The sequence below is a fragment of the Pteropus medius genome, unplaced genomic scaffold (assembly GCF_902729225.1).
Source record: "Pteropus medius unplaced genomic scaffold, Ma_sr-lr_union100, whole genome shotgun sequence".
Lineage (NCBI taxonomy): Eukaryota > Metazoa > Chordata > Mammalia > Chiroptera > Pteropodidae > Pteropus > Pteropus medius.
This window is the reverse complement of record NW_024353787.1, coordinates 2,869,760-2,884,311: the sequence shown is the minus strand read 5'-3', so window position 1 is coordinate 2,884,311 and position 14,552 is coordinate 2,869,760. Positions and strand designations below refer to the sequence as shown.

Here is a 14,552-nt window from a genome sequence, read left to right as displayed (position 1 = left end):
TCTTATACATGCTAAAATTTGAGAACGACTAGTCTGCATGAACCAAAAAGAAATTAAATTGTAAAACTGACATTGATGATGAGGTGACCCATGAGAGGAAAAATAAGCTCTATCTCTGGTAGCAACTTCACATCTGGTTAGTGGGTATTTATTACACGTTCTGGCAAGGATCAGAAAAAATGCAACCGAGGAACTAGAACAATATTGGCAAACAGAGACAAAACATTCTTTTCAGTCCTTTCAGGATCCCATGGGGGCTACTCACCTCCTCTAGACATTTCCTTAGAAGCTCCACTGCCCTCTCACGTGAGATAGCTGAAAAAGAACACAGAGGCCAAGCACTCAAAGGTCTGCCGTTAAATCCAACTCTCTGCCACAACTTTTAAGTTTCAAACTTCTTCAGGTCAGTGTGTCACACAAATGGAAAAGACACACACAAAAAAAAAGTCTAGCCTTTTAGCTTGCAATAAACTTATTCCATATGCAGTCGAGGGTGCCCCAGACCCAATGCTCTGGCAGCCACAAGCCATTGCAAATTGATTTGCTACAGAGAAGGGTAAGCATGACGGAATTCTGCCTCCCATGGCCAGGGCCTGCCTCTAGAGAAGTCCAGCGGCCTGCCTCTTTTTTTATAGCCCATCCCCCCACCCACCCCCACCCGGACCAGGGCTTAAACCAGTTCCATCTGCCCTGGCCAGCTGCAAATCAGGGAAAGGGAGGACAGAGATGGAGTTTCAGCCTCATTTTCCCAGCTGGGTCTTAGTTTAACAATGGAAAGAGAATTCATAGGATAAGGCTGAGCCTCTCACAAAATAGAAGCCAAAGGAACTGTCCATGGGCATGGCAAACGGGGATGACATATTATGCAGTTAGGCTTCAGGGGTGGTTGGTGGTTATTTTGGTGGGCAAAATGAGCTCTATTATCGACAGATGCCAAATCAAGAAAACAGTCACTAGGAGGCCAGGCTAATTCTTTTCAGGATGTGGCCTGGAGCTCTGGCAAAGCTGAGGTTGAGCAAAAGGGCAGCACCAAAAAAGGAATGAATAAGCCAGAATTTTACTATACTGACAGGGAAGAATGGAATGTAAGAGAGAAGTGGTCATCTGTGCTGCATCTAAGGACTGTAAAAGCTAAGACTCCCAAATATCTAGTGCTCACAGTGGCTAAAGTTGAGGTTGGGACGGGGGGTTAGAAGATAGACCTTAGCAGAAAAGCATCCCTGTGCCAAGCTGGCAGTTTACGGACAAGTAGAGAGCAAGCTTTGTCTTGCAGGAGGGGGCAGCCATTGGGTGATAAGAACCAAGGAAAAGGTCTAGATTTGTGGTCTTCAAAAGCTTTGCCTTTAAACAAAGAAGTCCTCAGTTGTCACGCTGGGGACCTGTTCACCCTCACAAGCTCAAAACAAGCACACAAACCACTTGGTTTACTTGTTCATTCTCAATAGCTGATAATAAGCATGCAGGCAGAGCAAAATAAGCGAAAAAATTGACCATTTGTAACTGAACAATTATCGTTTTACTCACTACTCAACCCCCATTTAAAACAAAATAAAACACAAATGCAATATCTCATTTTGCCTGGCAAAAGAGGGACTTTTATCAGCTTTTGAATAACCCACAGGAGAGAACAACTTCCAGAGAGTACTTGCATGTGCTTCTTAGGCTCCAGCCTTTATTCAAGTCCTGGCCACCCAACTCCCAAGGGTAGTGCACAAAACTGGGGAGCAGCTGAGGATGGGACTCTCCTACTGAATGCTAGAACTTACTTGGTGTATAGTATCGATCCAGGATACTGAGTGTCAGGAAGGCACCATAGCCATGGGCTGCAAATGGGGCCTTGGCCAAGGCTGCCAGGTAGTCCATGTAGTAGAGCGCTGGACCCTCATGCTCATCATAGCCAGCCAGGAGAAGGTTGACATGATACGGGGTCTGAGAAAGAAAGATGTTGACAAAGTGATCGTCAAAGCAGTAATACCAACACCTCTTCCCACAGCATATGGGAACATTCCAACTCTTGATGAATAAGAAAATAGCAGCAGCTAAGTCAAGCATGATGAAAGTAAAAATTTAGAGAAATCTAAAGAACCTAGAATGTGGTGAGAGGTAATGGGAGGTCGGCTTGCTTTCTTTGAACAGAAGACCACTTGGAGCACTTTAAGGTATATGAAAAAGCTTTCTTCTTAAAGCCTATGGACCAGAACCTGTTACAAATGCATTTCAAAGGCAAAGCATGGGTGCTCTTATGTCTCTTCAAACTGCTGAAACCAAAAAAACACAATTCTGAGAGTGTCAGGCCACAGACTAAAGAAAGCAGCAGCTCCATCCAAAATAAACAGGCTCAGTCTGAGCACCTGAACCAAAATCTTAAGTGGTTAACAGTATGCCCCACTATTAAGGAAACAACTCAGGGTGGGAAAGGATAGTAGGTCTCAAATATCTAAGTAAAATTACTAAACTGTTAATGCAGATAATAATGATGGAACTCCATGAATACTAAATCTACACAGAACTGTAGATTTAGGTGAAATGCTAACATTTGCCTAATATAACTAGGTTTCCCTAAGATAACTCAGAAGTAATTTTTATAAATGAGACAAATAAAAAGTAAACATAACTTGGATTTATAGGTGGTCTTCGTTTTATCTGCAAATCTAAGAATACAAGTTCCTACAGAGAACCTTGACTAAGTCTGCCTTGCTCTTTAACTCCAAATGGATGATTTTTTTTTTTTATACCAGCTGGGCCATTTTCCATATTAAATTCAGTCTGTCTATGCCCCCGGGCATCAGCAGTGAGATTCCCATTTTACATGGCTTCCTTTTTCTCTGCAAAATGTGTTTTCCCTCTTGCATTTGCCTGACTGGATGGGTAGTGAGCAGGCCTTGCCCAAGGTTATGTTACCATCCCTAAACTTAAGTATTCAATTTAGTGCACATGAAATGAAATCAAATACCTTTATGCCCCCTGTTACAGAGCATAAAGTAATAACAGCTAATGGTCTTAAAAGTGACATCTTACATTCTTTGAGCACTGATTAACATGGGCACTTAGCAGCCTGAAGAAACTCATGTTAGAAGAACACATGAAAATATTATACTTCCCTGGAATTCCAAGCCAGCTGTGCTAAGTAACATCTCCTAAAGATTACAGAGTAGCCCTAACCTGCAAACAAGTTTCTGCCTTGGGGATAAGATGGTGGATATTCTTAGAAGAGTAAGAATTGACCAGCAATAGTCAAGTCTTCTGAGAAAATAATTACCTGCCTATCACATTTCTCAGTGGGTAGTGTGCTACACTCTGCCAGGCTCTGGAATTCTCTGGGGCATTCTGTGACTACAGTCTTAGTAAGTCTAACCCTAGGAAAGACATTTAACCCCTATGAGCTTCTGTTTTCTCATGTGTAAAACTAGCTTAATTAATCTTTCCCCTTTCTATCTTCTAGGGACTATGGTGAGAAAAAATAACAGAGGCGAGGCATCCCCAACTCTGAAAGAAAAGATGCTAAGTTCCCTATTATATTATCTAGACTCCAGTTTCCTTCGGATAGCTTACCATTTTAAATGACAACAAAACTTTCAAAATTAGATACAGATAAAAAATATACAGTATAACTGATAGTATTTTTTAATATGTGAAAACAGTACTGTAATATCAGGCAAACATAAAAAAACTTGGTGTTCTTATAGTTAAAATTAGAATAGCTAAAAGGATGGGGAGAGAGGGAGGGAAAGAAGAAGAGAGAGAGAGGAAAGCAGAGATAGGGAGAGAGAGCGAAGGAGAGAGGGAAGGAAGGACAGAGAGAGAAAGAAGGAGGGAGGGATGAGGAGAGAAAGGGTATCCTAACTGGTCTCCCTCCCCAAGAGATTTAAAAATACAGACTCCTATCTATCACAAAAATAAGTTCATTTTTTTGCTAAAAGGATAACTCTACTCTTCTTTATCCACTGGCTAAAACACCCATTGCATGGTTAACGAAAACAATTTTATCAAGTTGCAATGGTATATTAAGGATCCACCCAAATATCCAGAGACCTAACCAGCAGAACCCAGATATGTTCTACTTCAATGAGGATCTTGCCCACAGTATAAGATTAAACTGTTTAATATAATTAATGTGATTTTAAAAGCCACCACCAAAAGATTTTACATGAAACTATGTCAACAGAATTCCAAAAGTAAACTGTCTTGCTTAATTGGTCTATATAATATCATTTATTTATGCTTAAGCATCTGACACACACACTTGTCAAAGTTGGTATTCAGAAGCTACAACACGTGGTATAGAAGATAACTCACAAATTATTGTGTGACTTCGAATTACCAACTTCGCATGTGTGAGATGCTTAAGCATAAATAAATGGTGTTATCTAGACTAATTAAATCAATACATCTGTGTAACAACTTGCAGTTTCTGAAATTCTTCTGACAATGCTCCATCAAAGATCTCTGGCTCACAATAGTTTTTTAAAATTTTAAATAAAGTCTTGTGTACTGTCACTCTCTCACTCTAAGAATCATGGCATTCAAAATGACTAAGCCATAGTTACAGGTTTCTTGACTGTTACATTCCTTTATAGTCTCAATTCATTAGTGTTTTCTTAGATTGAGACAAATGTCTGGCTTGTTCAATGATGTATAAGCATATAGTACATGCAAAAAAATATTTGCTGAATAATAATCATACCAGAATGCATTATATGTTTTTATATGTGGCTAATGCCTAGTGTCATAAGATTAAGAAAACCATTAAACAAATGCCAAAAAGTTATAGGCCCTACTTTTGAGAACTGGTTCAAGTTTTAAATCAACCGCCAGTTTCTCTTTGAGTATATACATATTGCTGCTTTTTGCTAGACTCCTGGGTCCTTCTCTTTGACCTCCCTTTAGACATGGGTTGCTAAGTAAAAAAAAAAAAATTAGGATACAGGTTAGGTGTTTAGAATTAAATAAAGGGAGACAATAGCATAAATATCTCAGGAAGAAACAGCTGGGCTACACTGCAGAGTTAGACCTGAGTTTGAAATTTGGCTCTATTACCAGATGTGTGGCTTTAGAAAAGTTAGTCACTTAACCTCTCTCAATTTTAGTGTTCTCAGTGAAAACATGCAATAATACCTACTACAAAAGGGCTGCACTGCAGATTCACAGAGATATACATATAAATAATAAGCACGGTACCTAAAACATAGTAAAGGCTCAGAAAATGCTAAAATTATTACTAGAGAAACACCATCATCTATGAAGTTCAGAGTGCCCATGAAATAAATAGGGCAAGTACTCAGGAGAAGCCCATCTACTCCTGGCACTGAAATACAAGATAAATTCCTCCTAAATGTCTTCATAAAGGAATACGAAGAGATGTTTACATAAGTGCCTGGCACACTGCCTGACACGTGGTAAAATGCAGTAAATGATAGTTTCCTCCTCTCTCCTTCCTAGACTCTTTCTGGGGCCCTACGGTGATGGGGTTTATTGTTGCAAACGTTCACACATGAACATTTAGAATATATCTGCTTTATAGTCAACCCACTCTAACCTATCTTGAGATTGACAAAAGCATGAAGACAGATTTTCTGGAAGCCTGAAAAAACAAACCAAAAACAAATCCTATATCCAGATTTGGAGAGTAAATTACCATTAAGTAGCTTCATGCTGTTTCTATCCTTACAGATATGTCCATCCTGAATGCTGAGCCTCACTTTCCAGCTATTTTTTCATCTTATTCCCCAACCATGATCAGTATAACATGTGAGAATTTGCCAATTATTCTGGGGAAATGGGAACACTAATCAATCATGACCAAATTTCCAGGAATCCTCTTTTACCAAGTAATCCTTATTCTGTGCATGATATAATTTAGTCTTTGCCTGTGTCCCCTATTCTAATTGTTTAGATAGCAAATCTAGGGAATAAATAAAGTTATGAGGTCACCACGGGGAGGGGGAGTATCTTATTTATCTAGGTATCTTCCACAGCAGAGGCCAGGACTGAATATCATTCTGAACTAACATAAACATCCAAATAACCAGTAAATGAATCCAAACATTTAGTTGAGACACTCTGTCCAATGGCCTTGAGGATCACCAACAACTGTTTGCAGTCAAATGCCAACAACGCTTAGTTTTAAAGTTGTATCTAATTGATGTGCAAAGGAAAAAATTTAAATGAACCATCCAGGGAACTCAAAATGAATTTTAGCTTCTAAAATAAGGTACCACCAAAATTTTGCCTCTTTTTACAAGAGGGAAAAAAAAGAACCTAGACAAATGTGGTTATCTTTTCTTCCCTTAAAAAATACACAACATAAGCTTATTTTTAAAGCAGAGAGCTTTAAGTCATTTTGAGATTTCCTCATTTATAGAACAGGGATAATAACAGTGTACATCATTATAGAGCTGTGGCAAGGTTTAAATAAATGTGAAGTACTCAATGTAATGCTGTTACTAATAATATAGATTAGTTATTATCACCACCATCGCTACCACCTCCATCATTTTTAGGATCCTACTACTACATTATTTAACAGATCTGACTAGATAATAAGAAGATCAAGATGTACCACAAAGAGCCAATAAAATTATCTACCTTTTTTGGCTTCTAAAAGGGATAAAATTAAGGCCAGGGAATTAGTCAATGAGCGTATCTTTTATGTACTTCTCCCTGGGATTGAAATGGACTTCCTAAGTACCTCTGAGCCCTACGGAATTGAGTTCAGTTCTACTTCGTACATTTGAGCTCAGTTCCCTTGTACATCCGGGAATGAGAGATGTACATGGCACACATACACAAACTTCCCTTAAGTTAGATGGAATGTTGCCCTCCCTCCAACTCTTGCACATACAACTCCTTGTATATTTCCTCTCTCATGAAAAAGAAACACCGTAGTGATTAAGAAAAGTGTGAAATTCCATAAATTTTACAGCTAAAGAGAACAGTTGTGATAAATACACTGAAACAACAAAATCAGTGACGAGAGTTTGGGCGGTGACAAGCAGCGGTGTGACATCTGGCGGAAGCCAAAGTCACAGCAAGGGGGAGAGAGGTGGGCGTGAGGAAGCATCCTGCGGAGCGTGGACACAGAAAAAGAGAGGAAATGACAGTCTTCTTTTGGAGCCAGGCCAGCCTTTGCCACCTCTAATTGAATAGGATGATGTCGCTATGAGAGAGATGCCTTGGTGGTACAGTTTCTTTTGCGATGTGCTGCACCTTGGAACATTAAGCAGTGTGTGAAGCACACTTCCATTCCTGGAGGGTCAGAAATTTGGAAGGAGATGCAGAACCACCAATGAGACAAAGGAGTTTGTCTAGTGATGACAGTGTTTTAATGGATTTCTAAATACGCTAACCAGAGACTAGGCTTTGAAGGAAACAGTGCCTGCTATTTCTTTTAGTCCAGCTGATTGTCAAAGCTGCCTAAAATTTCATCTTTGGCATTGAGAGTATTTCACAAAAATGCAGTTATAGAGTTAGCAGAGATCTAAAAGCTCAATTAGTTTATTGAACATTCCTTTTACAAACGTGGGACTCAGGTTCAAAGAGGAGACAGTGACTTGCCCTAAACCACACCGCTAATTAGCGTCAGAATCAGGACCAGAATCCAGGCTTCCTGATTCCAAGTTTTGTGTGCTTTTCTAGGAAACCATGCTGCCTCCACAAAATGGAAATTAGTGTGAAAATATGATTCAGTATGTAAATGTCAGTTTCACACTCAAATATTTCAGAATGTACTATTTTGCATACCAGCATCTATTGTTCTCTATTTCACATATCACATCTCATATGACCAATAATATTTTAAGTTTCAAAAAGGCAGGTTTAACATCAGACCATTATGATTCCTCTAAAGGGTCTAAATCTATGTAAGACATGTAGTAAGTACTCAAAAAATACGTGTGATAACAGATACCAACACCTTAACTGATTTACCAATGCCCAAATTTTCAACTTCATTAACAAATAAAATGGATCAATTATTATTTTCTTACACTGTGCTCTGAACTCTGAATCAAGAGCTTGTTCACAGAAAATAAAATTTAGAAATCAAATGGAAAACATTCACTTAAAAAAAAAGAGCTAGTTTCCAATAACCAACATAATTTACTAGCTAGCTCCTTTGGGTGGGTTTGGTGGTATAACTTGCAATGTTCAATATTTTAAACAAAAACTATCTCAAAAGATTTCAGCAACTTGCAACTGTCCTCATGATGTAAGAACCCTTTCCAGCTCTAAAAGATTATGGTTCTATGAATGAGGATGAGGCTAGGGAAGAACTATCCATCCCTAATGCATGAGCAATATAGAATCATTTGTATCCTCATTTTAATCCTCTTTGACACAGGCCTTTTTAAGGAAATCATCCATTTCTTTTTCTAATAACAATGGTGACTATGCCTTAATTATAAATGTACACAATTTACAAAAGTTATCAACTAAGTCCTGCGAAAGTTCTCGAGACTACAACACAGGATAATTATGAAGTGGGAGGGTGCCCCAATCAATTTCACTTTGCATTTAGAATGTGAATATATTATAAATTCAGTAAATGCTATTTAGCCTTAACTCTGTGAGAAGAATTGTGCCAGGTGATGAAGATGAAAACCTGAATCTGGAAGGAGCTCACAAGGTAGATAGGGGTAGGAAGGATTCCAGATGGAGGAAACAGTCTATGTGAAGGCAAATAAACATAGAGAAACATGGAATGTCTGGGTATTGGAGATTATGGGACACATGTACCTAGTGAATTAGGAAATTTTAGCAGGAAGCAGAGAGTAGGAAATGGAATGATAGGAACTGGAATGATACTGTCATTGACTTCGCAGACTAAAGAATATGAACTTCAGTATATAAACCATGGAGGAGCCAGTAAAAACCACTCCCATTCTCCTGTCAATCCAATCCAAGCCTTTTTCTCATCTCGGAACATTGCAGAAGCAGTAGGAACAGCAGGGGATCTGTAGAATATGAGATATATTTGCAAAGTAGAACTGACAGAATTATTAACTAGCAGACTACAAGACGAGGGAGAGAGTTGTTAAGAGAAACCTCAATAAGGGGAAAGGTGGCAGAATAAATGTAATTTTAGATCCAGTGAGCTTAAGTTGAGCTGTCTAGAGGCAGCTGGAAAGAAAAATTAGTATATAGCTGAGATCATGAAATTGAATAAAGAGCCAGCGAGTCGGGAGGCTTTATTTACACAAACACACATTCTATGCTTACCTGTGGAAGACAGTGAAGAAAACAATTGTGACAGGACAATATTGCAGAGGTATTTCTAGGTTCCCATGAGAGCACAAAGAAGTTGAGGGTGACGTGTATGTGTTGGGAAATACAGAACAAGTTTCCCTGAAGATTGCTGAACTGAGTCTTAACCAGCAATTAAGAGTTAGCCATTTGGAAATGTGGAAGTACATTCAGGGGAAAATGACCAGCAAAGTAGTGAAGTAGGCAAAGGCAGAGATACAAGAGAGAACCATAGAAAGCTAGGGGAAGTACAAGTGATTCAGTATGAAGAGGAGAATGTGACTGAGAAAGGGATGAGAGGGAGGTCAGGAAACACAGCAAGAGAAGAAGTGAAAGAAGAGAGATAAAGCAGAGAGGCTAATCTCTAAGACTGTGAACTTGAAAGTTGAAGAGAGTAGTTCTGGGGAGCTGCGGAGAAACTGGACTTTTTTCTCCTTCATGATCACAAGCTGGGACCAGTCCTATTATCTACTGTTGCCATTGGGGAAGGGGAGGAGCTAGGAAGTTGAAAGGTGAAAACAGTTTCCTTTTAATCCTGTGGCTGAAAAAAGTATGAATTTAAACTGCTCAGAATACTAAACTGAGCTTCACAACAGGGATGTTAAACTGACTGCCTGATTTTCTTGCTCTCCTCTTTCACATTTATCTTTTGTAGCACTAAAAAACAAACTGGACAATGTTTATAAATTCTCACACTAAACTGAGAAATAAGGAAGCAGGTGTGCCTCAAAAGAAGCAAATCTTTGATTTTCAGAAGCCCAAGACAAAATAAAACATTACTTTGAAAGTGAGACTGTCTAACCGAGATTTCCTTTTCCTTTTCTCTGAAAGGGTGGTATACCTGTCTGGTGTTGGTAGACGCAAAATCATAATATAAAAATTGTCTTCATTTTCTGTTAATAATGATTACCTCATGTCCAAATGTTAACACACTGGCAAAAATTCTTATAACAGTTGAGATCTTATACACTCAGGAATGTTACTGCTAAATTTAGAACAAACATTTTAAACTATAAAATCAAAATACCTTTTAAATTGTTGTTTGAATAAACTATGATTTTTAGTGCTGTAAGTCATAAGATAGGCATGTGCTTTTGTGAAAAAAGCAATAAAGATCTGAGATCAAATGTGGCTTTATCACTTTATATTTGTGTTACCTGAGATAGTCACTTAGTCTGGGAGCCTCAAGTACCCTATCTGAATGTAAGGATAGTAGTACTGCTTGCCTGACAGCTGTGAGGAATGAAAAGTTGTTCACTGTGTTAAAGTTCCTGGAAGAAGGCCTAGTAAGTAGTAGGTGCCCAATAAATGTCAACTGCATCTGAATTTCAGGAGGAGAAAATTTAAATATATTGTGTATTTCAGTTTTTAGCAAAACTAGATTTTAAAGTCCCTCTTCAATAATTCCAAAATTTCTATATATTTTACTTCTCTAACGCCACCACTAATTCCAAGTTTGAATGATTCTCCTATTAAAGTGTAATCATAGTAATTAGAAGTTTAGAAATTTAATGAGTTGAAATGCAACATAGCACAGATGCCTTATTATACCAACTAGTTAACACAGTATTTGTTTTCTACATTAATTTTACTTGCTAATCAAAAATACTGCTTTCTCCCAAATAACATCAAAATAAAATTGCTGACTGTGCAATGGTAAAACCAACAACACCATGTCTGCAACAAGACCACTTGAATTCTTTTTTTTAATGAGCTGGCAGTTTCTAGGGAAAATTTAAGACTCCATATACCTTTAAGTCAGTTCTCAAAAATTCAATGCAGAAGCCATGCTTTGTACACAAGCACATATTAAGTTGTACATCCTAAGCATGTCCATAAGTATCTATTCATGTTGAACATCAGAGCTGATTCATTTCCCTGAGTTAATAAGTCTGCTAGAAAAGACTATTTAGGACTAGATATGGTTGTATATGTTTTTAGGGGTCCATAGCAACTAATAGAGAGTACTCAGGAAATCCTGCGGAGCAGACTATTTAGGAGCCCTTCTATTAGAACATAGTGCTCCCCATGAGCAGCCTAGGTCCAACACGTTACTCCTACCTCTTCAATGGACATAGACGCTCCTCATTGGTCTCCCTGCTTCTTTCTCCAAATGCTCAACCAAAAAGCAGCCAATGGTCTAACCAAATCTCATCTGATCATGTTAACCCCCTCTTAGCCAATGAGCTTCCAGAGAACTCCACTGCTTTTAGCATAAAGATTTTTCATTAAAGTTTTCATAATGTGGACTACCTCTCTAGTTTCAATCTCTTACCAGTCCTCTAAAAACCTCACCTGTATTTAATAAACTACTTTGGACTATATACATATAGTCCACTTTATACACTTTAGAAAGTATATATACACTTTAGAAAGTATATATAAAGTGTGTGTGTGTGTGTGTATATACATATATACACACACACACACACACACACACACACACACACACACACTTTAGATTGTGGACTCTATATATATATAGTAAAACTATATAAAGATACTTATATTTGTTTTTCAATCAGTAAGCCCTAACTTATATACAGTACTCCACTAATTAAAACGGATAAAAAATTAGGAGTAGGAGGCTTAGAGAACTATTTGTCGCTGCTCAGAACATCATCAGAAAACCACTGGGCCTAACCTAACATATGCTCTCACACACCTCCTTGGTCTGCGCTTCCAGTGCTCCCTTCTGTTTCATCTTTGCCTTAATGACAGCTGGTCCTTCAAGGTTCAAGTTAGGCTCTGTTCCCAGAGCACCTATCTGTATGGCTACTGCAGCACTTGTCACTCTGCAGTGCAATTGACTGCTTACTTCCCTATTTCTCCATTTGAAGGCACACACTGAGCTTTGCATCTCTGCTTCCTCAGCCCCAAAGACAATGCAGGCTATAGATCTGCTAAATGAATATCAGCGCCTATGGCACTTCTCAGCTGTAGGAAATAGCACAAATTAAGAGTCATTAGAAAGGTAAATATGGAATTCTGGAGGGTTATTTCAGTTTATAAATATTCCTCAATATTTATATTAATTATATAATTAAATTATATAAATCATATAATAATTAGATTATTATTATTATTTCCTCTCCTTTCTTTTTTCTTTCCAATCTAGTTAATCCGATTTGCTCTGTTGTCTATACTCAAGAGTAACGGTAAATCTGAACCTGTTTTTTTCATTTTTAACTTTTCAAAAAAATGTGCTTTCCTGCCCTTTTAGCCTTTTCCTTAAACTTTTTCTTAGTGAAATAATACATATACATAAAAGTGCATAAGATATACGTGTATAGCTTAATGAATAAAGTGAATACATATGTAACTACTTCCTAAGTCAAGAAATAGAACAATCAACTATTTCTCCATCCAAAGACTTCCCACTGTCTTCCATTTTAGATTACTGTTTTTAAGGAGAGAAATAAAGAAAAATCTCATGGAGGTTTTGGGATCAGCCCCTAGATTCATATCGCTACATGATCTTGTGACAGGGCAGATAAAGAGGCACTAAGATGCCAGGGTATATGTGTATGTGTATCTGTGAGTATGTGTGAGGACATGCCCACACATGCCAGGGCACTGGTTTAAAGCAATCTTAAAAGTTGGGGTAAATTGGCACTTCTGATGGGAAACATTTTCAGAATAAAGGGATATTTTTACCTAGCAGACACAGTACTCTGCTGCTCATGACTTAAACCAAACCTTGATAGGAAACCACATAATTTTCAAGACATAGTTTTAAAACAATACAAATTTAGACCAATTACCTATACTGCTTCACCGCCATTGTGGGTAGGAAAGATGCTTTAAGTGAAAAGTTGGCATTATGAGGTTGTACAATCCCAGCCACCCAATAGGCTTATTCCATTCAGCCAGAACAGGGGTTCTCTCTGCTCACAGCAGGCATCCAACAGGGTAGCACATATATGCTCTCTGAGTGAGAAAGCAACACCTTCTCACATACAACCCCCTGGAGAGAGACAGGGACGGGGATGGGGCGGGGGGAGGACTTTACACCTGCAAAACTCCTAACTCTATCAGCACTAGGGCTGGAAAAAACAGCACATATTTTTTAAAAAGAAGGAAATAAAAGGTTTCCTGATAAAGCCAGTAACTTTCAAAGAAGAATCTTCTTAAGCCATTTTTTCTTAGACTAGTAAGTATGATTCAACATCTAACTCTTTGTCTTCCTAATAAACTTAGTCAAGCTCTAATGACTGTATAAGCAAACAGCTTAAAAGGGCGGCTGTCAGAATTCTTAGTCTTCTTGGTAGAAAAACACTATATGCACAAAGTATTGTCATATTAATTAAGGCATCTCAATTTCAGGCACATCTGTCTCTGGGTCTTTGGATAATCAAAATGACCACTAAAAATAGAAGGGCAGTATCTCCAATGGAGCAGACAATGGCCCACCCCCAATCCTAAGAGACTCCTTGTGAGATGTAACCTGGGATGCACATGTGTTTTGCAATGCCACTGAGTACCCATATAAATGTATCCATATGTTTTCAGGTTTTACTTTACGTCCTATTAAGGCTAGGAGACAAAAATAATTAACGGACACATAACTCTTGGCCCATTGTGAAAATCCAGTTAGCTGACTAGTTAACTGAGGTCTGGTGGGAAAGAAAATTGCTCTCCAGGTCTAAAAGAACTGCACTTGCACTAAATTCCATGAGTTTTATGCTGAACATCTTGATTTTTTTTTTCAACTCCCCTATCACCAAAAGCCAGTTCTGCCAAGATGCCCGGGCTGGGTAGCAGCAGTGTCAAAGGCTGCCATTTGCTCCAAGGCACTGCCATCTGCGGCAGCACAACATTTTGTCTCCGGAAAATAAACACATCTGCCTTTGCCAGTGTCCTCCCACTGTGCCACCCATCTGGAGCAGGTGAGCTGGAAGGCAAGCCAGAGCATGGGTGAGACAGGGGCAAGCAGGGGATATGAGGCCTCAAGGGAGATGGCACATGGAGGAAGAAGGCAGTGCCGTGTCATGTCACATCCTGCTAACCACATTTGCCAGAAAGCATGTGAAATTACCCTTGTTAGTGATATTTTAATCACATGTAACAAATGGTTGGTTGTGTTTAGGAGGTTTAGGAGATAAGACCTGCAAAGTCAAGGTTTCACCTGGGCCATCTGTTCATAAGGGTCACATGACCTCACTAATACCAATAAACAGATGATATCTTTGTGGCAGCCACCAAAAGCAAAAAAACAATAACTCTAGTGGTCAGAATAGAAGGCTCAAAGCAACAGGATTCTTTTAGGACAGGAACATACTATACATGCCTATTATTAACGAGAATTATAC

The 14,552-nt window shown here is 38.6% G+C and overlaps 1 protein-coding gene across 1 annotated transcript in view; it reads right to left on the bottom strand.

Moving 5' to 3' along the window:
• Positions 1 to 14,552, bottom strand: part of PSMB2 (proteasome 20S subunit beta 2) — a 28,081-nt gene that overhangs the window by 1,976 nt on the left and 11,553 nt on the right. Inside the window, exons 4-5 of the mRNA XM_039850957.1 lie at positions 1,767 to 1,929; positions 266 to 315 (exon numbers count right to left, since the gene is read on the bottom strand). Of these exons, the coding sequence (XP_039706891.1) occupies positions 266 to 315; positions 1,767 to 1,929 (213 nt within the window). The remainder of the gene's footprint in view (positions 1 to 265; positions 316 to 1,766; positions 1,930 to 14,552) is intronic.